Below are 22,612 nucleotides of genomic sequence, written 5' to 3'. Positions count from 1 at the left end.
ACCCAAATCCCAGTGTCTGAGTTTGGGGGACAATGTCCCTGACCACAATGGGAGCTCACAGCCCGCTGCCCACCCCTCTGGCCCGCATCACTGGGGTTGCAGAATGCCCCTGTGTCCATTTCTCTTGCAGTTCCCACCTCCCAGCCTGGCCCAGACCAAGGGCCCAGTGGGCTCTCATCCCCTTTCCCCTCTGGACAGGAACTGCCTCAGAAGCCCTGGAGCTGAATCCTCCCAGAGACCCTTCCGCCGGAGCTTGGGAGGATGGGAGTTGGGCTCCTGAGAGAGCCTTGGGTTTTTCTAACTAAAAACAGCATCTTATTTTCCTTCCACACACAGAGAATACGTCCAGCTTCTATATCCCCATATGTTCCACACTCCAGTCTCAACAAAGCTCAGTTTTGTTGGGACTGGAAGATTTCAAGATGCCTTTTCTCCTTCTCCTCCCCTTCCTCCTTTTACTCATGTTTTCTTCTCACTTTCCTCTTCCCCTCCCCCTCATTTATTCATTTATTCAGGAAATATTAAGTGCCTACTATGAGTCATACACTGCAGAGAAATACGAGAGTGAGTAGAAAGGACCCAGTCTCTGCCTGTAAGCAAACTTAATGTCTCAAAATGTCACAATTTATTATCCTATATTTCTGGGATCACAAGTACAAAATGGGTTTCACTGGGCTAAAATTAAGGGGTCACCTGGGCTGCAATTCTTCTGGAAGCTCTAGGGGAGAACCCGTTTCCTTGCCTTTTCAGATCCAAGAGGCTGCCCACATTCCTTGGCTCATGGCCCCTTCCTCCATCTTCAAAGCCAGCAGCTCAGCATCCTCAAATCTCTCTCCTCTGATCCCACCGCCTCCTTCTTCCACTTATAAGGACCTGGTGATTGTACTGAGTCCACCCAGACAACCCAGGATAATCTTCCCACTCCAAGATCCTTAACTTCATTACAAATGCACAGTCCCTTTTGCCATGTAAAATAACATATTCCCAGGTTTGAGGGACTAGGACATGGGCTTCTGGGGGTGGTAGGAACATTATTCTGCCTACCGCAGAGGGGCTTTAAGACAAAGAGTCACATGATCTGATTGGGTTGTGTGGGGAAGCTAATACATTCTAGGAGCAGAAAAGCTGGCCAGAGAAGGCCTGTCAGGACACAGCAGCAGTCCAGGAGGGAAGGAAGGAGACTGATCTGGAGTGACGGCAGCAGAGATGGAGAGGAGTCCTCTGTAGGACAGGGTCTGGAGGCAGGACTGACAGGGCCTGGTGACAGACTGGTGGGATGTGGTTGATGGGTGTGTCGGAGAATGTCAGCGCTCACCCATGTCAGGTGACTCAGTGCTCCCCAATGGTAAGTGGGTAGAAGTGAAAAACTGGCCTTCTAAGACATCTCTCATAGGCGTCCACAGCTGTCCTCTCTCTTCCTCTCTGCAGCACCCTTGGGGGCCACATGTTGAGGGTGGCAGCATTCCAAGATAGAAGGACCCTGGATCCCTGAATGGCTGTGCAAAGTCAAGCTCCAACTCCCACCTCTGCTGACCAGGCTAGCCCATGACAGATGCAAGCAAGAAATGTTACAGTGCAAAGTCCCTGAGATTTGAAGGTTGATTTGTTCCTGCAGCACAGTCTAAGCCATCCTGACTAATACATATAGTGAAGGGAAAAGGGCTACCATGGATGTCACCCAGGCTTCTGGCTTGAGTGTCTGGATGGATGGATGGATGGGATAGATGGATGGATGGATAGATGTGTCGTTTACCGCAGCAGGGAGGGCTGTGTGAGATGATGGTAGGGGAATTAGGCAAGTGGGAAATCAAGAGTTTAGTCTGGGGTATGTTCAGTTTGAGATGGTGCTCACAGCCATGTGGAGATAGCTGTCAGATAAGCAGTCAGATAAAAGTCTGGAGCCCAGAGAAGTCAGAACTGGAGGAGAGGGCTGGGAGTGGTTGGCACAGGGATGCTATTCAAGCCACAGACAGGGACAGTTTGTCTAGCAAGAGCGTGCAGATCAGAGAAGGAAAGAGGAGCAAAGAAGCCTGGCCCCCAAAGAAGAAGGAATGCCAGCACTTAGAAGAGGAGTTGGCAAAGAAGACTGAGGACAACCGGGACAGGCCAGTGACACGGCAGCCAGGAAAGCATGTTTCAGGGAGGAGATGGTCCAGCGTAGCCAAGGCCCCTCCTCTCCCTCCTCCCACAGAGGAGGTCGAGAACTGAAACAGGCCCTGCTTCCTGAGACCTGTCCACGCTTGACAGTTCCCCTCAAACTCCCGTATTCACTTCTCCCCTTACACCCGATTCTACACTAACCCTCCCTGTGCTCCCCTGGCTCAGCCTGTGAGGAGGCTGCCACTGTGAAACTTGGTCAGAGGAATCCACACCCAGGGTGGGGGTGGGGAGGTTCCTGCTGGGCGCTGTGCACACTCTCTGGAGCTGCTCTCTGCTGAGACATTGCATGGGAGGCAACCAAGGAGTGGCAGTGAGCTGCCACAGCAGGAGGGGAAGAGTCCACCTAGGCAGGCTGAACTGAGAGAGAACACAGGGGCCATTAGCCTTCGACTGGAACAAAATAAGGAGCTAATCTCAGGTTGTCATGGTGATGATTTTGTCCAGTTCCGCACAGTGTTCTAAACCCCTGAGACTGGGGCACCAAGGAGACTCAGACAAAGCCACCGTCCGTCCCTTGAGAAGCCACTATGAGGATGCTGGGGTACTGTCAGAACAAAGTCCCCATTTCAGCACACAATCCAAAGGTAAAAATGACTCCATTTACTTAACAGCCAATGTTTATGATCCATAAAATCAGGCCCCCCCTGTGAGCTGAGTGCCGTCGGGTGGGGGCAGGACTAAAGATGCTTCCTCCCCTTTGGGAGTCAGTGGTTCTACAAGTGTGGACCTCGGACCAGCAAGATCACCTGGGAATGTGCTAGAAATGCAGGTGCTTAGGCCCCGCCCAGTTAGTGCATCGGAAACCCTAGGGGTGGCTCCAGCAATCTGTGGGGGTTTTTTTATAATTTTTTATTTTTTTATTTCAGCATATTACGGGGGTACAAGTGTTTAGGTTACATATATTGCCTTTGCCCCATCCAAGTCAGAGCTTCAAGCGTGTCCATCCCCCAGATGGTGCACACCACACCCATTAGGTGTGAATATACCCATCCCCTCCTCCCCCCTCCCACCTGCCCGACACCCAATGAATGTTACCATATGTGCACTTAAGTGTTGGTCAGTTAAGTCAGTTAATACCAATTTGATGGTGAGTACACGTGGTGCTTGTTTTCCCATTCTTGGGATACTTCACTTAGTAGAATGGGCTCCAGCTCCATCCAGGATAATACAAGAGGGGCTAGGTCACCACTGCTTTTTGTGGTTGAGTAGAACTCCATGGTATACATAAGAAGCCCTCCAGGAGAGTCCGATGCACACATGCTCAAGTTTCAGAACAGCCTGACTCGAGGAAAATGCAGGTTTGGATAGAAGCAGAACCCTCTGTCCAATGTGGCTTTGAACCCTATGGGGAATAAGTTCCTCAGAGCAAGGGTCCCTGCAGACACCACCCCTTCCCACACGTGGTGCCTGCTCAGTCTCAAAGCAGCTGGGAGGCCTGGACAAGAAGCTGATCGTGCTCTGAGGATGGGGAGGCCTGGGCTCAGCCCTGAAGGGGTCCTCCTCCAGGCCTCGCCCTCTGGGGAGGGTGGAGGGGCTGATTCAAAGCACTTGGCACCCTGGACGGGCCTCAGAGACAGGTCAGAGCAGCAGTGAGCAGGCTTTCACCTCCTCCCTCCAGGCCTCTCTCTCCTGGCCTTGCCGTCCCCACCATGGGTGTCCGGCTCCGTCTCCTCCAGAGTGTGGGGACCCCCAAGGAGGACCACACCCGACCAACCCTGCTTAGACGCAGGGAAGGCTTCTGGGCTGAGGGAACCCCACAGCCTGCAAAGAGGAGGTGCTTGCTGGCCTCCTTCTGGGCAGGCGGGGGCCACAGAGGGAACACAGCCTGGCCCTGCACAGGCCTGGGGACGCTGAGCAGTGGAGAAGCCAGTTCCCAGTACAGGAGTCCTTTGTCCTTCTCTTCTGGCCACAAGAGTGCTGCAGCAGAAAGGGCCGAGACGGAAGACCTGGGCCCCGTCCCAGAGCTGCCTCTGGCCCCCAGCGTGGCTAGCCAGTGACCACCACCTCTGGCCTCAGCCTCCCGTGTATCTGTCACATGACAGAGCCAGCCTGGCGTTGGCTCAAGTCCCACTTAGAATTCAGGACTTTGGAATGAGAGACAAAAACCGGTAAATATATCTCCAGACCTCCTCCTCTGCTCAATAAACACCTTTAAAATAGACCAAGCATGCTGCAGACAAAGTAACCCCGTCAGCAGGCTTGTGTTCATGCCCCACGCCACCATGCCACCTCCCTGGCCTCTGTTTTCCACCCCTTCCAGCTGCCTGCTGAGCTCCGGTGCCTCCCCTCGGTGTGTGCCTGTCTCCTGGCCTCTGCTCTGAGGGCCACGCTATGCATCACTAGCCCAGGTTCTCTTTGGGGGTGAGGTTTTCTCACACCTCGCTTCTAGCAGACTACTGTTCTCACTCCTACTGACTCACTTTACTACATTTGGAAGATTATGAGAGACACACAAAATACACACAAATATATAAAAACTACATTATCTATATATACACACACAAGCATTGCAGTGAGTTCATACTCACATACACCAGAACAAACTATCGGGCTTCAGTTCTCATTTTCAAGTGCATTTCAAGGACGTTGGCTGACCTTTGGCAGAATTCCATGCCCGGTGTGTGTGCCTGGGCACAGCATGGGCAAGAGAAGTGCAGGGAAGGGCTGGCACAGATTAATGACATGATGCACAACTGCTCACTCTCTGTCACTCTCAGGTTTGACTCTCGGCCAGGAGTGACCCCCAGCCTGGCTGACCTGTGCCCTGGGGTGCGCTCTCTGGCCTGAGGTCGCATGAGCAGCCTGGCGGATGCTGTGCTCTGGCCAGAGGTTCTCAAACCTGGATACACTTCAGAGTCACCTAGAGGCTTATAACACACACCCTCTTGGAGCCCCCAAGCCAAATGCTGGTGACATCTGTCTGGGGAGGAGCCTGGACATTACCGTCTGTAAATGCCCCCTGCGGGCTCTAAAGTGCCGCCCAGTGTGATGAGAGGGGTCACTGCCCATCTTTCACAACTATGTGTAATTTGGAGCCAAGAAGCCGCGCTCCAGTGAGGATGCCCTGAGGAGCAAGCCAGAGGCTCTTAAGGGGCACAGGGGGAAATTAAGACCCTGGCCTGGCAGCTGACAGTGGAGTCCACACTCTCCCAGAACTTGAGGCCTGGAATGGGGCCCAGAGGCCGCCTGCTCTGAGGTCCTCTTGATGAGGGTCCCCACCCTCAGCCTGCAGGGCAACGCTCCCCACAGCACGGGTGCAGTGAGCCTGGGTGGACGCTCCTTCTCAGGCCAGCCTTCCCCAGGGGCCTCCCCTCGCCCTGGCCTGCCCCCTCTCCTTCCCCTGGGGGTCACTAGAGGCTGAGAATTTATGCTACCCTGGGCCAGAGCAAAACAAACACCCTCCTGCCTTTCCATAGCTTAAAAAAAAGTGCAGGCTTTGGGCACATTTAAAGCCCCCCTCTCCCCACTCCTCTGCCCAGTGGCATTTCAACTGCCTCTGCTGTGTGACCTCTCACCCCAGCACTGGGGAAGCTGAGGCCGGGGGTGTCTCCTCTTCTGAGCTGCAGTGCAGCCTGGTGGTGAAGGGCACTGACTCTGGAACCATCCGAGGGCTCATCTGTCTTGGCTGCACCCTTCCGGCTGTGGGACTTACTAGGTAGCAGGCAAGTAACCTAACCTCTCTGAGCTCGCACAGCCTCACCCACAATATGGCCTAACACTCTACCCAGCCCATAGGTTGGTGAGGGTTAAATGAGCTCTGGGGTGTGTGTGTGTGTGTGTGTGTGAGAGAGAGAGAGAGAGAGAGAGACAGAGACAGAGACAGAGACAGAGACAGAGACAGAGGGAGAGAACTGAGAATGTGATGCCCAGTCTTTAAGCGCTGGCTGTTCCACTTCCCTCCTGCTGAACTCACAGCTCCCTCCCTGCTTTTCCTCGGGTCACCCTCACCTTCCCTGCCTCCCCATCTCTGAAGCCCAGACCTGGTCCCAGCCCCTCCCCCAGCGCCCCCATGCTCTTCCAGAAAGTCTACCCAGATCTGACCTGCTTCCTAGAGACATCTCTCCACTCCCCAGAATAACTCAGATCTAGCAGGGGGTGGGAGGCCCTGGAGACCCCCGACACTATAAGATGAGAACTTATAATAACTACAGTGTTTTTGTTGAACGTTTAGCAAATGCCACATGCTGTCTTTAGCACGTCTCACAGACTTTATCATTTAATAGAATATCCTATGTGGTAGGTATTATTCTCTCCTCCATTTTGCAGACAAGAAAGTTAAGGTCTAAGTGCCCATCAGAGGTCCCATGGCTGGCCCTGCGGGGCTGGGACTCAGAGTGTGCGTCCTTCTGAGGCAGTGTGTCCCAGGGGTTGAGGGCACAGGCTCCCTGAGTTCAAGTTCCACCTCTGCCTCTTAATGGGTTGTGCCCTCAAGCAAGGTATATAACCTCCTGTGCCTCGGTTTCCTCATCTATAAACTATGGGTAATAATAGGCCCAATCCCCCCTGGCTGCTGTGGTGACAGAATAAAGCATTAGCACAGTGCCTGGCACACAGGAAGGCTATCAAAGCACCGGTTATTAATATGATCCATCCTACTTCCCTTAATTTAAAAGAGGAGATCAAGAGGCCCAGAGCAAGGAAAAGCCTTGGAGTTGGTGGTCCAGCTGGGCCTTCAGTCTTTTTCTTTTTCCCACCTAATGGCTGCCCTTTGCTTCTGTTTAATTAGCTCCTGGCTCTGTCCTATTGAATCCCACCCTATGACTCAAGGGAAGGGAGGGGTAGGGAGAGATGAGGGACCCTCTCCTCAGGCAGACTGTGGGAAAGTACAGCCTCCTCTCTTGTCTGGGTGCTCAGGGTTAGAGGACAGCTATTCCCGCAGCTCGTGGAGAATCCTTCACACGCTGCCTTCCCGTGCCCAGCCCTGATTCACGGGCTCACTGGGGAGGGCCAGGCAGAGTCCTGGGGGCAGTTGCGAGGCACAGTGGGAGCCAGCCACTGCTGTACCCCACCTTCAACTCCAGTGGAGACAGGCATGAAATATACAGACACCTGCTCCCTGGGCCCTCAGCTAGCTCCCCCCACCCACTCTAATTCAGGGTTCCAGATACAGGGGTTACTCACTGCCCCCAAAATGTCAGGCTCCTGTCTATCAGGACTTCTGTGGTTCCCTCAGCCTAGAATGTTCTCCCATTCAGCCATCCCTCGATGCTCATACACACCTACCATCCCTTGGGCCCAGAGCAAGGGGTGTCAGCATCAGCTTCTCATTAGAACCCCCTGGGGAGCTTTTAAAAATTATGGTGACTACGCAGGACCTGAGGTTCTGATTGAATTGGTTTGGACTGTGGCTTGAGTACACTTTTCTAAAAGTTTCCCTGGGGATTCTGATGTGCAACCAGGCTTGAGAACTGAGGATCTAGTTTCCACGCCACATTCTCCATGAATCCGTCCCACAGAGAACTCATCCCTTGCTGAGCTCACCTGGGGCTGAGGCCTCCTCCCCACACTGGCCTGCCCCCTCCTACGATGGCGTCTGTCCTTACATGCGTCTCCCTTGCTTCTGCCAGGACATCCCTGCGGGCAAGCCTGTCCTGCCCTCTGCCAGCCCACTCGATGTGATTAAACTGTACCTGGCTCACCTGTGGCCCCTGTTCCCCCCATCTCCCACCTCTATTCTTTTCCTCCCTCCTGGTTGCTTTTATTGCTCAACCCCGAAAGCATCTGAGACATTCCATGCAGGAACAATGGCCTGGATGGGCCAGGACACCTGGGTTCCAGACCCACCTCAGCCTGAGCCCCCCTAATATGGTCTAAACAGTCACTGTCCTCAGTGCCCATTTTCCCATCCCCCAAGCAAGACACTTGAACCAGTTACTCTTCCGCTGCTATTCTGGTTTCCTCCAACCCTGCGCCCATCTGGGCTCCTTGCCTCAGTTTCCCTAGTTGGTGGGGCCTAGAATCCACTGTCGGCCTCGGCTAGGGCTGAGCAAGAGCTTGGCCGGAGGGAGAGGCCGATGTGGCCGGAGTAGCTCCAGTTAATGTTCACTGAGAAGCAACTGGCCGGGCGCTCGGTCCAGTGGGACCATTACATTTAACTGGGCTGCAGATTAATCAAGTGTTTAAACAGATGGTGCTCAGAGGAGCTGGGAGGATCCAGCGGGAAAAGTGGATCCCTCTGGCCTGAGCAGAGAGCCCCACCCTCAGGCGGACACGAAGCCAGCCCTCCAGCAACTGCGCAAAAGGAAGGCGGGGGAGGTCTCCAGACGCCCCCACCCCCAAATCCCCAACTTCCCCTCAGGCCAGAGGTTGAGGGCGCCTTTGCCTCTATGGGCCGGAGCCCCCCACCTGCGAGGTGGGGGAGTGAGGGGGCCCACAGGACCACTGGCTCTCACCAGGGGCTGTGCCATTCCCTTGGGACATTTGAAATGTCGGGAGGCATTTTTTGATTGTCACTGGGATCAGGGGGTGTTATGGGCATTTAAGGGGAGAGGCTAAGAATGCTGAATGTCCTGCAACGTGTGACCCAAACAGCACAGGGAAGCGGTACTCTCCCCGAATGCTCACAGCGGTCCCCAGAGAAGCAGGGCGCCAGACAGTCTTCAGAACTGGGGTTCCCACTGCGCTTTCTTTTCCGGTTTCTGATGGAATGAGCAGAGGAGGTGGGAAATGACCCCATACCACCTGCCCTGAGTTGACCAAGTGCTCTACAGCTCAGCCACTGCAACAGCTGTGTCCCTGCTGCCACCAGGCCCAGGCTGCCTGCTAACAAGCTCTCTGACAGCCGCTGCCCAGCGCAGCTCTATCCCAGGGCCCGTGGGAGAGAAGGCAGCCACATCTAGCCACCCAGAACAGCCCTAGGGCATCCAGAGCAGACCGGCCCGAGGAAGGCAACTCCAGCGTCACTGCCCAGAGCAGATCCAGGAAGCTATGGCCCCAAAGGGCTTTTCTGAAGGTCCCAGAGACCCACCCCTTGACTACCTCTTGGAAGGTGGGCAGAAGAGACCAGTTCTAAAGGCTGGCCTGGATGCACCACGGACACCGCACCCTCCCCACCACCCTGCTCACCTGGGAAGGAATCATTCAAGCCCATCAGGTCATTGGCCCTCTGGATCTTCTCCAGGCACATGGCTTGCTCCTTCTTGAAGATGCAGTCGGAGTGCATGGTCGTGGCCTGCAGGAGACACAGAGGATGGGTGGTGGGAGGCGGGGTGGCCCACGCATAAGCCCTCCTACCAAAGCCCCAGGGCAATGTCTTGGGGGAACTGGGGACAGAAGCAGGAAGAAGAGAGTGATGGAGAAATGTCAGGGCCAGCAGGGGCCCTGCCATCCACTTTGTCACAGATACCATGAGGGCTTGTCTCAGTCACCAACTCAATGTGTGGCCTTGGACAGGTCTTAGTTTCCACATCTTACAATAATATCAGCAAACACATGTAGCACTTTACTAGGTGCACGCATTATCCCGAGTGTTACGTGTGTGTATGTGCGTATGTATCTCAAGTGCTATAAAGTAGGCACTATTTTTATTATTTTTTCCATTTTACTGTCATGGAAACTTAAGCATGGAGATGTTAAGTAACTTGCTCAAAGTCACATGGCTTCGTGGACTGCAGAGCCAGGATTCGAACCCAGGCAGTGTGGCTGTAGAGGCCGTGAGGCTACTACTGCACTTTCGGGGAGCAAGCAAGTGGTGGGGAGACGACAGGCTGAGAAGGCTCATGGCCTCCCTCCCCGGTGGCCCAGGAAGGAGGTGCACTCTGGCAGCTGCTGGCAAAGGAGCAGTGACAGCATTCAGTGGGGCCTACTCATCCCTGTCATTTACAGAAGAGGAAACTAGGGCTCAGAGCGGTTAAGGCACTCCGGCCCAAGGTCACGCAGCTGGTTAGTAGAAGATATAGGATTCCAGCTCAAGACCAAGTCACTTCACAGCCCATGCACTGCCATCATGACAGCTGCCTCAAATGCTGTCACTTTAACTGAAAACCCTGGGGCAGGGATGGTTCCCTAGGGGATGTCAGCGAGTGTGGAGGCAGTCACAAGGCATCTGAGCTGCCAAGGGCCATGTCTGGGGAAACTGTCCAATCTTGACTGTTCACGGATGTGCAGGCGGCTCCTAGGGGGGAGCATTGGGCTTGTCCACGGTCCCACAGTGGGTCAGGGCAGAGGCAGGACTGAAACCTGGGACTCTGAGGACAGCCTCATGCGCTGCTGGTCAGGTAGTAGGGCAATACCTGAGAATCCTCCCCTGCCCGCTCCCCACCCCCACCCTTGCTCAGGGGGAGACATGAGCAGAGCTCAGCCTTCTGAGTCCTAACCTGGCAGCGCCCTCGTGGGCTGCGGACTAGAAGATCGAAAGAGGCTGCTGCAGCACTGACCAGGGCCCCTGCATACAGTTGAGCAGGTTGTGTACTGCACAACTCTAAAGGTTGCCACACATGTCACTATCATAATAGATTTGTACATTTTGTAACAATTTCCAGTCAAATCAGTACAGGATCCTGAGGAAGGGGCACCTTTTCTACTGCACACAAAGGTGTTGGATGGCCAGTGGTAGTACTGCCAAAGACAATAGCTGGGTGAATATCTTAGCTGAGGGCACACAAAAGACACGAGCTCTCTGGAGTGGGGGCTCAGCTGAGCCAGGGGCTCCAGCCAGTCGTGGAGGGGGAGGTCCTGGGCCCTTACCATAGGCAGCAAGAGGAGGGCAGCCAGGGAGACCTGCACAACACCGGTCATGACGCCGCTCCGCCAGCTCTGCTGGCCTCACACCGACAGCAGCCGCCGGTCAGCCCCAAGGTGTCTGCAGGCTAGAGAAGAAGGAAAGGCACGAATCCTGTGAGCCCAGTATGGCAGAAGGGGCAGAGACCACCTGCCCTTCCTTATTCCCACTCTCCTTCCCTCCCTGCCGCATGGCTCTCAGCCCCCAAGGGTAACCCAAACCCACGCCTGCACCCATCCCGTTCTTTACTCTTCAATCCTGCAAACATTTGCTGTGCACCCAGTCTGCACTGGAGACACTGTGGTCACACACTGGCACAGCCCCGTCAGTCCACTGGGATGGTCTGGCGTGGCTTTCTCGGCAGCAGAGTGGTCTCCCAGATCTTCACAATCTCCCCTTCTCCACAGTGACAAAGTGTTAGCTGGCACATGCATGCCCCCCCAGAGATGACATTTCCTGGCCTCTCTCTTGCTCAGAGGTGCAGGCACCTGATGATGTTCATACCTAAGGAATGTGGGTGGCAGTGGCGCGGGGCCACGTCTGTACCTCCTGTCCATGAGGCAGGGCATGATGTCCCCTCCTGCTCTTTTGCCCTTCCCACATGCTGGACCCAGATTTGACAGGGCAGACAAGGACGGTATCTGAGGGGTTGGGGAGCAACACTGAGCTAAAGGAGCCAGGATTGCCCGCCGAGTGACCTTATGGAGCCCAGCCACCCCTCCTGCCCAGATGGCCCGCCTAGCTCCAAACCGTTCCTCAGAGACAAAAGAACCTCTGGTTAATTTACTCACTCTTAAAGGGTCTCTTTGCTCCAGCTGCCTAGCCTGGTACCCTAGCAGATACACAGATTCACCCTACCTCATCCCACTCGGCCTTCCAGACAAAGCTTTGAGCTGTGACACAGAAATCACAATGACAGCTGAAGAGTGTGCTCAGGCCTCAGAGCTGCAGGAGCTCTAAGGCAGCAGGTCCAGGAGGACCAGGGCTGCTGGTGGGGACCAGATGGGTTGCAGGGAGTCCAGCCAGGGAGGAGGCTGCGAGAGCACAGCACACTCCCGGGGGAGGAGTCTACCCTGCTTCTGAAATTGATCATTAATCTACGCATCCTTCAACCCAGCAATTCCACATCTGGGAAATATTTGCCCTGGGACAAAGAGGAGCATATGCAAGGATATTCGCCGCAGTCTCATTAAAATGGCATCAACAACAAAAAATGGGGCAGCAAAGCATTCATCACGCAGGCACTGCTAAATAGGCCCTGGTACAGCCATATAATGGTTACAGTTAGTTTTAAATTATTATTATTAAATTGTCATCAAAAAGATTGAGTAGGCCCATACCAGGGGCACTGCTAATCCACAGGTGCCTGGTTTAGGAGGCCACTGAGGGGCTGGAGCACACCCTTCATTCACGTGCATATCACAGCCACTAGTCTCTGCACACCCCCACCAGCTGGCAGAGCTGCCACACCCTCGGGTCCTTTGTGCCCCTGGCTCTCTGCCTAACCACACCTCTCTCCCTCTCCCCTTGCCTCCTCCACGGCCTCCCAGGCTCAAGCTGGTGTTAAGCAAGCACCCAAAAAGAAATGAAACCAGCTGCAGGAAAGCTCAACAAAATGGAGCCCCCATCTTATCCTCCTGCTCAGGCTCAGAGATGCTGAGGGAGGCCTCAGGTATCCCCAGGGGGCCACAGCGATGCTGGCCCAGCCTTTTCCTGCAGGTCAGGGAGGAAGGGGCAGGCCGAGAAGCACTGGCCCCGGCACTCCTGGGCACCCCAAGTCACAGCTGATGCTAAGCACCCAGGCTTGGGAAGTCTCTGTACCCGCTCCCAGGGCCTGCCACACCGCTGACGGCCACAGGCTGCCGCTAGCACGACCTGGCACTGGTGGTCCCCAGAGGGCTCAGTCACCTCCACCTGCCTGCAAAGAGATGGTCCCGCTGACCTGCCCGGCTAGGACGAAGGAGTGCCTGGTCCCAGGGACCCTCAGCAGAGGCTGAAGGCCACTGCTCCCGGCCAGCAGAGGGGTGAGAGGAGCCACCGCAAGGCAGAAGGCCTCCGAGATCAGGGGTTGATTCTCCGACACCTTCAACAACCTCAGGCCAAAGACATAAAAACAGAGCTCCTTGTTCAGCACCACCCCCTCCAGGACCGGGCTGCCCCCCAGTGTGCCACTCACCGCCTCCTCCCCAAACCCTGGCCTCAGGGCCCAGTGTACAACCTGGGCTGCCCGCTGGAACCCCCTGAGGAGCTTCCCAAAATACCCCTGCCCGACTGAGTCGGAATCTCTCAGCTGTGGTCCGGCATGGGCACTGTTTAAAGTTCTCCAGGTGACACTCACGTACACTTTGGGTTCTAAGCTTCTGTTCTAACCTTGGTCAGAACAGGGGCTGGCACAGAAGAGCCAGTGGTGCGAAGGGCTCTGGGGGAGGGGCCGTGGGTGGCAGGGGGCCAGCAGAGATGGAGTTTGTGTTGGGAGGGCTGGCCGATTTCTGATTCTCCCTGTCTCCCTGTCTTTCTGTCTCTCACACACACAAATACACGAAAACGGGTCCACACAGATGAGCATAAAGACATGCCAGTTCCACAGAGACACAGAGAGACATTTACCCCCAAGGCTCCCACTTGAAAATGTCCACACAAACTCCCATGACGGGACACACAAGGTCCCAGATGCCTTCAGGGACCAGCAGGCAACGGCACACGTGCTTTCCTTCACAGACACGGATGCACACACACTCACAGCACAAAGATCTGTGCAGATGCAGGCGCACAGCGGCTCAGATATGTTGATCAGACTGTCGCTATCTGTAATAACACACACGTGCTTACACACACGTTCTGCAAGGCACTCAGAAATACAGACGCAATCAGATATATTAGGATTCAGATGCGGGTGCAGGCATGGGTACAACGCAAACATGCGCACGCACGTACAGGCTCGTGCACACACAGGACTCTCGCCCCTGCTCTGTGCCACAGCTGCAGCGGACTGAAAACAAGCTCAAGCAGAGGCGAGGCCCCCACCCACCCCTCTGTTCTGTCACCAGGCTGCTCAGACAGCCATATGAACCGGGAGAGAGGTGTGCCCTGGCCCAGTGACACAGGGTAAAGGAACTGGGGTACGCTCAACATGGCGCCTCCTCTGGAACGAGGAGTACATGCTAGTCACTCTTCCAAGCAGTAAATATGTGTTCACCCATTAAACCTATCTGAATCCTATGAAGTAGTTACTGGCATTATTCTCATTCTACAGCGGAGGTGACTTAGACACAGAGAGGCTAAGCAACTTGTCGAAAGTCACACAGCAAGTACCTGGGAGAGCTGGGAAGTGAACCCAAGCAGTCTGGCTCCAAAGCTGGGGCACTCCCTCCCCGTGCTTCTGCTGCTGTCCATTGCTGGTGAAAGGAAGATCAGCTCAGAGCCCACTGCTACCCCTTAGTGACCCTCCTAACACCTGCGGGGACTGGTTAGGTCCTCTGCCAACCCTGTCCACACATCTCTATCTACTTCCCTCCTTAGGAAGAGTTAGTCACAGACACAGCGTTTCAGACGTTAAAAGGCACCTTTCATGGAGCGGATGGGGAAACTGAGGCCAGAGAGGGGGAGATACTTCCCAAGGTCACACAGCGTAGAGTCCTGGAGGCTTGCCTAGCAGGAATGGGATGTGTGACAGACACCTGGCCTGGAGTAGAGTTCAGGGGACCCGGAAGGCACACCATCCCACCTTCCGGCATGGGAAGGCCTCGCTCCTCCGGCCTCACAGGCCCAGCAACCCAGCCTGGAGCGAAACTGAGCACAGTAGCCACGTCCTCCTGTGAGTCGCTGCACCAGGCAGCAGTGCCCCCGACACAAGACGATGGCGTCATCAGTCATCACACGGGATCGAGCGGTGACTCACTGGGCTCCACGAATTTCCACATCCCAGAGGGGGAGGGGACTCAGAGACCCTCCAGCCATCTCCCCACTATCCCAAGCCCCTCTCCAGCGACTGGTCCAAGCCCTCAGTGGGAAGCTCAGATGTCCCCATGCCCTTCCTGGCCGGCCCTGGGCAGGAAGGTAGAAGCCCCCACGGGGTGTGAGGACAGCACATCCCCCTCCCTCTTCTCTGGGCCCCATGGCCTGCGGTTCCTCACTGCCCCTCAGGCAGCTGTGGCCATCTGAGCCACTTCCTACTGGAACCCTCTGGCCACACAGCCTCCCGCCCCCTCCCAGGGCAGTGCTGAGCCTGGACAGCACACAGAAGACGGCCAGGGAAGGTGCACTGCTCGCCTCCCCTGCTCTCCGCAGCTCCCCTATTAATCCCACCGGAGCAGGACCGCCCCCCACTTCCTCCCCTCCCTCCTAGGACAGGGAACAAGGCACGGATAGCTGAAAGATGAAACACTGTCCCCACCCACTCCTCTCAAAGGGAGGGACTGAGGCTGCTGCAGGGAAGGAGGGGAAGCTTCTAGAAACTCTCTCCTCCGCAATGAGACCAGAACCAATAAAGGTGAGAGCCGAAGGCCTGGGCCAGGGCCCCCCTGGCACTCTCAGGATTAATCATTAATGCAGTCACGTCTCTTTGGTGCTCAAACTTTCCCCTTTCAGAGCCACCAGGGCCTGTCCACAGCGGGTGACAGGAGCCAGGTCACAAAATGGGCCCCTGGCCTGCATTCCACACAGGCTTCAGGGGGAACTGGGGTCAGGGCAGGGAAGAGCCAGGCTGGGGCACACATGTGCACGTTGGCAGCATCATCCCATCTCCCCGGTGAGGGTTTGAGGCCCCGGGAGACCAGGAAATTTCCCCAAGGTCTCACTGCAAAGTCATTCTCCCCAAAAATGTGTCCTATGAGGAATCCCTTTTGGTACTGGGTAGTACAGGGACATCTGCCCTGGATGAGACAGGGAGTATGCCCCCGGGCCAGGCAAGAGGAAAAGGACAAGGAGCAAGCAGAAGATAAAAGGTGGGGGGAGAAGGAATGGAAGGGTGGGAGGGAGCGGGAGAAGAGGAAGGGGACAGGAGGCCTGGCCCAGAGGAGGCACAGGCTGGGGACAGGTGTGGCTCAGGGGAGTACGGCCTGCACTGAGAGCACCTCTCCCCCTGCTCTGACCCTTGTCAAGCTACAGGCTGTCCTGAGCGGGTGTGAGTCCAGCTCTGACGTGCACATGCCCCCAGCACCTGGCACAGGCAGGGCACGTGGTGGGTGCACAGAAAACTCAGAGGGGCACCTCCTCGGTGACTTCGGGAAGGTGATTCCAGGGTGTTGAGAAGCACAGCAAGATATCAGGAGGTAGGGGTGGAAGAAAAGGTGGAAGGCTGGTGCCATTCTGCAGAAGCTGGGGAAACTGGAGGGTTGTCCCACTGAACAGGAGGGGGACACTGAAGCGTTCCAAGCACAGGAGTGGAGTGACAGCTTCCCGTTTAGGGAATATCCCTCCAAAGTCTGGGGAGAAAAGAAGAAGGGGGAAAGCGTAGGCAGAAACCCACCCCAAGGCCCTTTTCTGGCTCCAGGGTAGAGGTGATGGGGCCCTGGTCGGGGAGGGGCAGCTGGGATGGAAAAAGGGGGACAGAATCCAGAGACTTGGGAAAATGCCAGAGGAGAGTCTCCTTGGGCTGTCCCTGGGGGGGTGGGGTGGCAGGAAGGAAATGTCAGGAGGGGGCAGCAGGGAGAGGAAGAAATGGAAGGCAGGACCTGGTCCTTTCAGAAGCTGCAAAATTCAGAGGTGCCTACAAAGGAACTACATTTTTTTTTCTCAGCCAACCCTCTATGTGCCCATCTGTCAGGGGGAAGGATGGGGATGGCTAAGGCAACGCATGGAGGCTGTGGAGAATTGGGATGACAGCATCCAGCTCCTCCATGGCCAACCCAACCTCCTAACACCACCTCCAGAAAGCCCACCCTGGCTGCACCTGCCCCTTCTGAGCTCACTCTCCTCTGAGAACCCCCAGCCCTGAGAAGAGGAGCCCTTCTCTCCTCTGGGCTGTTTCAGGTCTTCTCATGTTCAGTGTGAGTTTCAAGTCTTGCCTAAAAACCAGGGGCATGCCCAGGTTTCCAGGTGGTCTCCCTCCCAATGGGGGTGGTTACAGACCTGAACACAGAGGGTGAACAGAAATGGGGCTCAGGGACTATTTGGCAAGCTCAAGTGACAGCATTTCGTTTTTCAATCATGCATGTTGTCTTTACACTGGGGGATTTATCACATGGACACAGTGGAGGCTGGTCTGGAGTAGGGTGCTGAGGCCAGGCGAGGAGTTAAACAGATGGGCACGCTGAGCTCCAGAGCCGGCATCGCAGGCTCTCAGTGTAACCTCCTCCCTTCTTCAAGCTCTTGGACCATTTCTCTTTTCTAACCTTGTAACCCAGCGGCTGGCAAACACTTCCAGCCAGTCAGATCCAACTTGTCACCTACTTATGTATAGCCAGCAAGCCAAGCATGGTTTTTGCATTTCTAAATGGACAGAAAAAAATAAAAGAGTCATATGGCATGAAACATGCAAATCATATGAATTCAAATTTCAGCATCCATAAATTAAGTTCATCAGAACATAACCACACTCATTTGTTTACGTATCATCTGTGGTTGCTTTTAGCCTACAACAGCAGAATTAAGTAGTTGTGACAGAGAATATGGCCACAGAGCCTAAAATACTATCTTCATAGTATATATTTTCCGTAAAATATACTTTATAGAAAAGGGTTACCAACCCTTGTTGTAGGCTCATGCGACACACACACACCACACACACACCGACTTTCTCCATTCAATTCAACATGCATACGGACTTTCATTAAGGAAGAGTTTTGTGATCTTCTTTAGGCAAATATCTGAGTCCCCGATGTGCCCATGTCTGTAAGAAGGTATGTCTTGATGTCCATTTGTATTTCTGATGCTACTTGTCTCTATCTTGTCCCCACTCCCTGGCAGGTGTCATGGGAAATCTATGTGCCTCCCAGGCTGTGTGTCACTCCCTCTCTGTGTGTCACTGTGGGGGTGGCTGTCACTGTGTGCCTCTGACGGCACCCAGAGCTGAGTACAAACATGTCGCGCAGCCGAGGAGTTTTCAGTCTCCATGTTGCCAGGCAGCTGGACCACTAGGCCCAACCTGTTCAGACCCTGGAACCTTACATTCCTCTATTAAGAAGTGGCCGAGCTTCCTGAGTCCTCCAGCCCTTCCAGGGTGGGAAGCATCAGACCTCTGCTCACGTACCTGCCCAGGACAGGAAACTCACTGTCACCCCAGGTGTCAGCTCCACAGTGGGTGGGTCTCAGGTAAGCAAGACCTTCTTGGCACTGAGCTGAGCCCATGCTCTGTGCTTGGCACACGTTGGTTCTGCTCCCCAAGAGACAGCACAAGGTGTCCCCCACTTCATCAGTGCCAGCCCTAGGTTAAGGAAATGTTTGTCCCTGGGAGGATGGCAACCTGGGACACTCAAGCCTAAGCCCCATCCCCAGGAGGAAAGGCACCTTGTGGCCCTGGCTTGTGTCTTTCCTAGCCTCTCAGCCACATACACTGACCTGTGAACTCTCATTACATGTATTTATTTATTTATTCAACACAGATTGAGGGAGTGTCCCAAAGTAGGAGCATGACAGAGACAGGTCGCCCTGTGAAAAAGAACGGGTCCCAAAGTGTTTCTCCAGTCAACCTCCTGCCAGCCTGAACTTTACACAAAACAGGACCTTAATGCATCCTTCAGCCTAGATTAGTCCCTAGAAAGGGTCCTTCAAGAAGCTCCCCACGGACACCTCCCCTCACCACATTCAGGGGCAAACAGACTCACAGGGATCTTGTCCCAGACACCCAACCACCAATAAACCATTGATGGCAGGAGAGGGAGAGGACCACATCCACCTCCTTGGTCACCCCCTACACACTTGTTGATGGATTGGTTGGAACATGTGGCCCAGGGTCCGCCCCAGTGTATTCTGTCACTAATTTGTATGTTCAAATGTTGGCTTGTGTCCAGACAGGCACCTCTGCCTGCCCTCCCCAAGGTCAGTGAAGAGCAGGAGTCCCAGACTCGCCTTAAGGCTGGGGGCTCCACCAGCCCCACCTGCAGCCAGCACCAAACTCATTTAATTGGAGCCTCCCGAGAAAATCGAGGGGCTGCCTGCTGCCCCCGACCCCCAAAGGCTCAAACATAGTTCTTTGGCCTCTTCTGAAGTCCACATGCAAAAGTCTCGGGCCTGACCTTCAGGATGACTGTCCGCCTCTGGCTAACTGCAGTCCCAGGGCAAGTTGCCCTCCACATGCTGTGTGTAGCCCCTCTCCATCCCCCATCAGCCCCCCAGAGCCTGCCCACAAGAAAAGCCAAATGCTGTGTCTTTCAGATTTCTCTTGGGGGCTGGGGGGCTTTGTGGGACACTGCAAGGCTGAGGGAGGTAAAGACGGGGAATCCGAGGCACCTGCACTAAAAGTATAAAAATAGTCTGAAGAATTAGCAGGTGTCTGCCACCCCGCCCCCAGGATCTTCTGAAGGGACCTGAGCTCCTTCCAGCTCCATATGAAATGCGACCAGCTTCCGGCCGGGCTCCGTCCTGAAGGTGTAGCTCCATCCCCGGGCTCCCTGGTCCCCTCTGGCCCGCAAACCCGCCAAGGTCCCGCTGAGGATGTGGCCTCCGCCCCCCGCAGCTGCCGCAGGACCCTGTGCCTTTAAGATGGCCGGCAGGGGTCTCAGGCGGACCCACTTCAGCCTGGGGGGGGGGTGCCGGTGCGTTTCTCCCACGGGCCCTGTAGGGCGTTTCCTCTTGGGACCACCGAAGCTCAGGCATTCTCCACCCCAGCCCCTCTGCGCCGCGCCGCGCCGCGGGAAACCGTGAGACGACTCCCTCTGGAACAATCCCCAATGTATCACTATAGGGGGTCACCCTAAGCTTGCCCCTACCCCACTCCCTACCCAGCACGTACTTGCCCATCCCTCACGTCCCGTGCGGACTGCGATACCTAGCCCCGGGAGACCCCCGGCGTCGCTTTCCAGATCCGTGTAGGCGCGTCCGTCCGCTTTGGGGCCAGGGAGACAGGTCCCTCTGGGTCCGTCCGGCCGCAGTGCGTTCCCCGCCCCTGGTTCTCCCTTCTCGGCACCGGGAGGAGATAGCAAGGCCGACCCCCACCCTGGCGGGCTGCAGGGATCCGTCGCCTCAAGCACGGCCCCGGACACTTGGGGGCGGGGGGCTGCGCAGGAAGGGCGCAGCGGCGGGAGGGGGCTCCGTTTCGGATTCAGGAGGTCCCCGCGGCGCTGGCCCTCGCCCGCTCTCCGTCGGTGGCGGACGGCGCTTGCGGAGAACGCCGAGCCCGAGCAGGGGGTCCGAGGTCCTGTTGGGCGAAGGTTCTGGAGATGGGAGGGGGCGGCCTGGGCGTGGAGGGGCAGGAGCGGTGGGGCGGCCCTTACCTGCTCACTGCGGGGCCTGGCCGCGGGGCTGCGGGTCAGCCCGGGGCAGACTCCGCGGGGACGACGCGCAGCCGGCGAGTCCGCGCCCCGCGCCGCCCGGGGATGGGCAGCGTGTGCGCCGAGGAGCGCGCGCGCCGAGCCGGGTCTCCGCGGCCGTGTGGCCGCAGGGGTCCGTGTGTCCCTGCGCAGCGGCGTGTGCGTGTGCGCACGCGGGGACCGCGCTCGCCCTGAGCCGCCGCCACTGTCAGTCACCGCCCGGGGCCCGAGCGCAGCGCCCCCCCCCCCCCCGCCTGCCTTCGCCCGCCCCGCTCTGCGCGGCGGCCCAGCTGGGCTCCGTCCTGCCGGAGAGGCGCCGCCTCCGCCGCGAAGCCAGGCCGGGGGCAGGAGGGAGGCGACCGACCCTCGCCTCCCCCCGCGGACTTCGCAGGCTAGGGACGATGCAGGCCAATGGGCGCCTGGGGGTGGGGTTAGGCCGAGGGCAGCGCGATCGCGATCGCCCGGCTGCAGCCGGTCCCCTCCCGCCGCGCGGACAAGAGCAGGAGCTGCGTTGCGGAGATGGGGGGGGGGGATGCGGAGGCGACAGGCCCCCTCTGTCTCGGGGCTTCCAGGGCTCGGAGTCAGGCCTTCTCTGGGGCTCACCGCCTTCCTTTCCACCCTCCCCATGAAGCCCAGAAAAAGCCCTCTTCCTTCTCCTTCCCCCGTCCTCAAGATTCCCTGTCTGTCAGACCCTGTTTTTTCCCCTTCTCCGGGAAGCCTTCCTTACTGGACAAATCCCAGACCCTCCCTGGGCTCTTCTTTGCTCCTACAGCCCAGGCCTTAGAGGGTCAGCTAGTTTTGGGGTGCCTAACAGAATATCCTCAAATGTGATCCCCTGGAGGACGCTTCTATGGCCAGAAAAGGGGTGAGGTTGCTTACAGGGCAGAGGCAACTTAAAATGAATCCGACTGCCGGGGCTTCAGTCCCCCCTGTGCAGCAGCTAGTCCTGTGAGCTTGGGTGACGACCTCTCTGAGCCTCAACTTCCTCACTTGCACAAGGGAATCATAGTACCCCCGCTCCCTGCCGGGTCTTGACAGCAGCATTGAATAAGAATGGTCCACGCACCCCCTACTAGCTTGTCCCTGATTTCATTTATTCACTGATGCTGAATACATTACTATTGCTACTGTTATTGTGGTCCTGCTCACCCACCTCCTAGTACACATGGATAAATGGCTTAATGAGAATTAACCAGGTCAAGGTCGTGTAGATGGTGGTTAAGCCAAAGCCTAATTGAAGGCACTAGCTACCCACTCCCAGTACTTACCTTCTGCCCACCCCACTCCCATCCCACAGTTGCTCCCACCTGCCTCTGCTCTCAGTTTTTGGTTCCTACCCCAGTTGTCAGCATCAGAGAGCTCCTCAGTTCTGCAGCCTCAGAACTGTCCTTGCCCATTCAAGTGCATTCTTGGCCAGCCTTCCTTTGGGCCCAAGGTCTGGGTATGGCCACCTTGTTGAGAGGAAGCCTCCAGGAGGGGGAGGGAGGAGAAAGACTTGAGCCTCCCTTGGGGGCTGCAGTGTAACTGAGGACGAGGTCCAGTGGATGGAGAGGATCCACACAGAAACTTGCAGGAAGCAGTCTGAGCTCCCAGAAAGATGCATGGGGTTCCCAAGGTCCATGAAGCTAGTAGATGGTTTCCCTTTCCTGCCCAGTGAACACTGAACCCCACTGGCTCGACAACTGCTAGTCTGCATGGCTCATAGTCCTTTCAGTCCAAGAAAGCTTCCTGGAGAAGGAGGGTATCAGTCTTCTCTGTATCAAGAAAGAATGAGACCCCTCTGGAGAGAGGAGGGCCAGGTGCTGTGCTAGAGTCAGATAGACAAGACCTCCCTTTAAACCTGACTGCACCCCTTCTTAGCTTGTTGTCCTGACCCCTGGGAGTCTACTTCCTTCATCTGCCTCCTACTCCGGTGTTGTGAAGATCAACTGAGATGCCATGTGTGAAAGTGCTCTGTAAATTGTGAAATATACATGCAAGGGAAGGAAGGCTGCTAGGAGTCTGAGTCAAGAGCGAAGCATAGAGTGCAGGACATTGGGAGCCCAGGAGTGAGGAGCCGGGTGGAGATTGGGGTTACCTAAGGCAGAGAAGCTAACCCTGGAAATGTCGGAGGCCAGGATGCCCAGATGAGAGCCCCTCAGCTCTGAAGTTCTGCATTCGGCTCCAGGTTTATTCCCTCTTCCATATTGGTGGTTCTCCATGTTCCCTTCTGGGTCTGCTCTGTATTCCCAGATGTACATCTCGGTGTGGGCTGTGGGCAGGTTGGTAAGGTGCACCCCTTCTCTGCCTGAGCAGTCATGGAGCAGGGGAGGATCCCAGCCCTCCT

General features: G+C 56.1%; 1 protein-coding gene across 4 annotated transcripts in view; it reads right to left on the bottom strand.

Annotated features, from left to right (window-relative positions):
- Nucleotides 1–20,427, bottom strand: part of ADCYAP1R1 (ADCYAP receptor type I) — a 50,026-nt gene extending 29,599 nt beyond the window's left edge. For 2 of the 4 annotated variants that reach the window (XM_045565563.1, XM_045565564.1), the window contains exons 1-2: nucleotides 10,846–10,969; nucleotides 9,226–9,331 (exon numbers count right to left, since the gene is read on the bottom strand). In XM_045565563.1, the coding sequence (XP_045421519.1) occupies nucleotides 9,226–9,331; nucleotides 10,846–10,896 (157 nt within the window). In that variant the 5' untranslated portion in view covers nucleotides 10,897–10,969. Of the gene's footprint in view, nucleotides 1–9,225; nucleotides 9,332–10,845; nucleotides 10,970–20,250 lie in introns of those variants that run through there. The other 2 variants (XM_045565565.1, XM_045565566.1) reach the window with 2 other exon arrangements.
- Nucleotides 20,428–22,612: the final 2,185 nt, after the last annotated feature.

The sequence above is a fragment of the Lemur catta genome, chromosome 11, assembly GCF_020740605.2.
Source record: "Lemur catta isolate mLemCat1 chromosome 11, mLemCat1.pri, whole genome shotgun sequence".
NCBI classification, from domain to species: Eukaryota; Metazoa; Chordata; class Mammalia; order Primates; family Lemuridae; genus Lemur; species Lemur catta.
The sequence above is the reverse complement of the archived record's forward strand: the minus strand, read 5'-3'. Positions and strand labels throughout refer to the sequence as shown.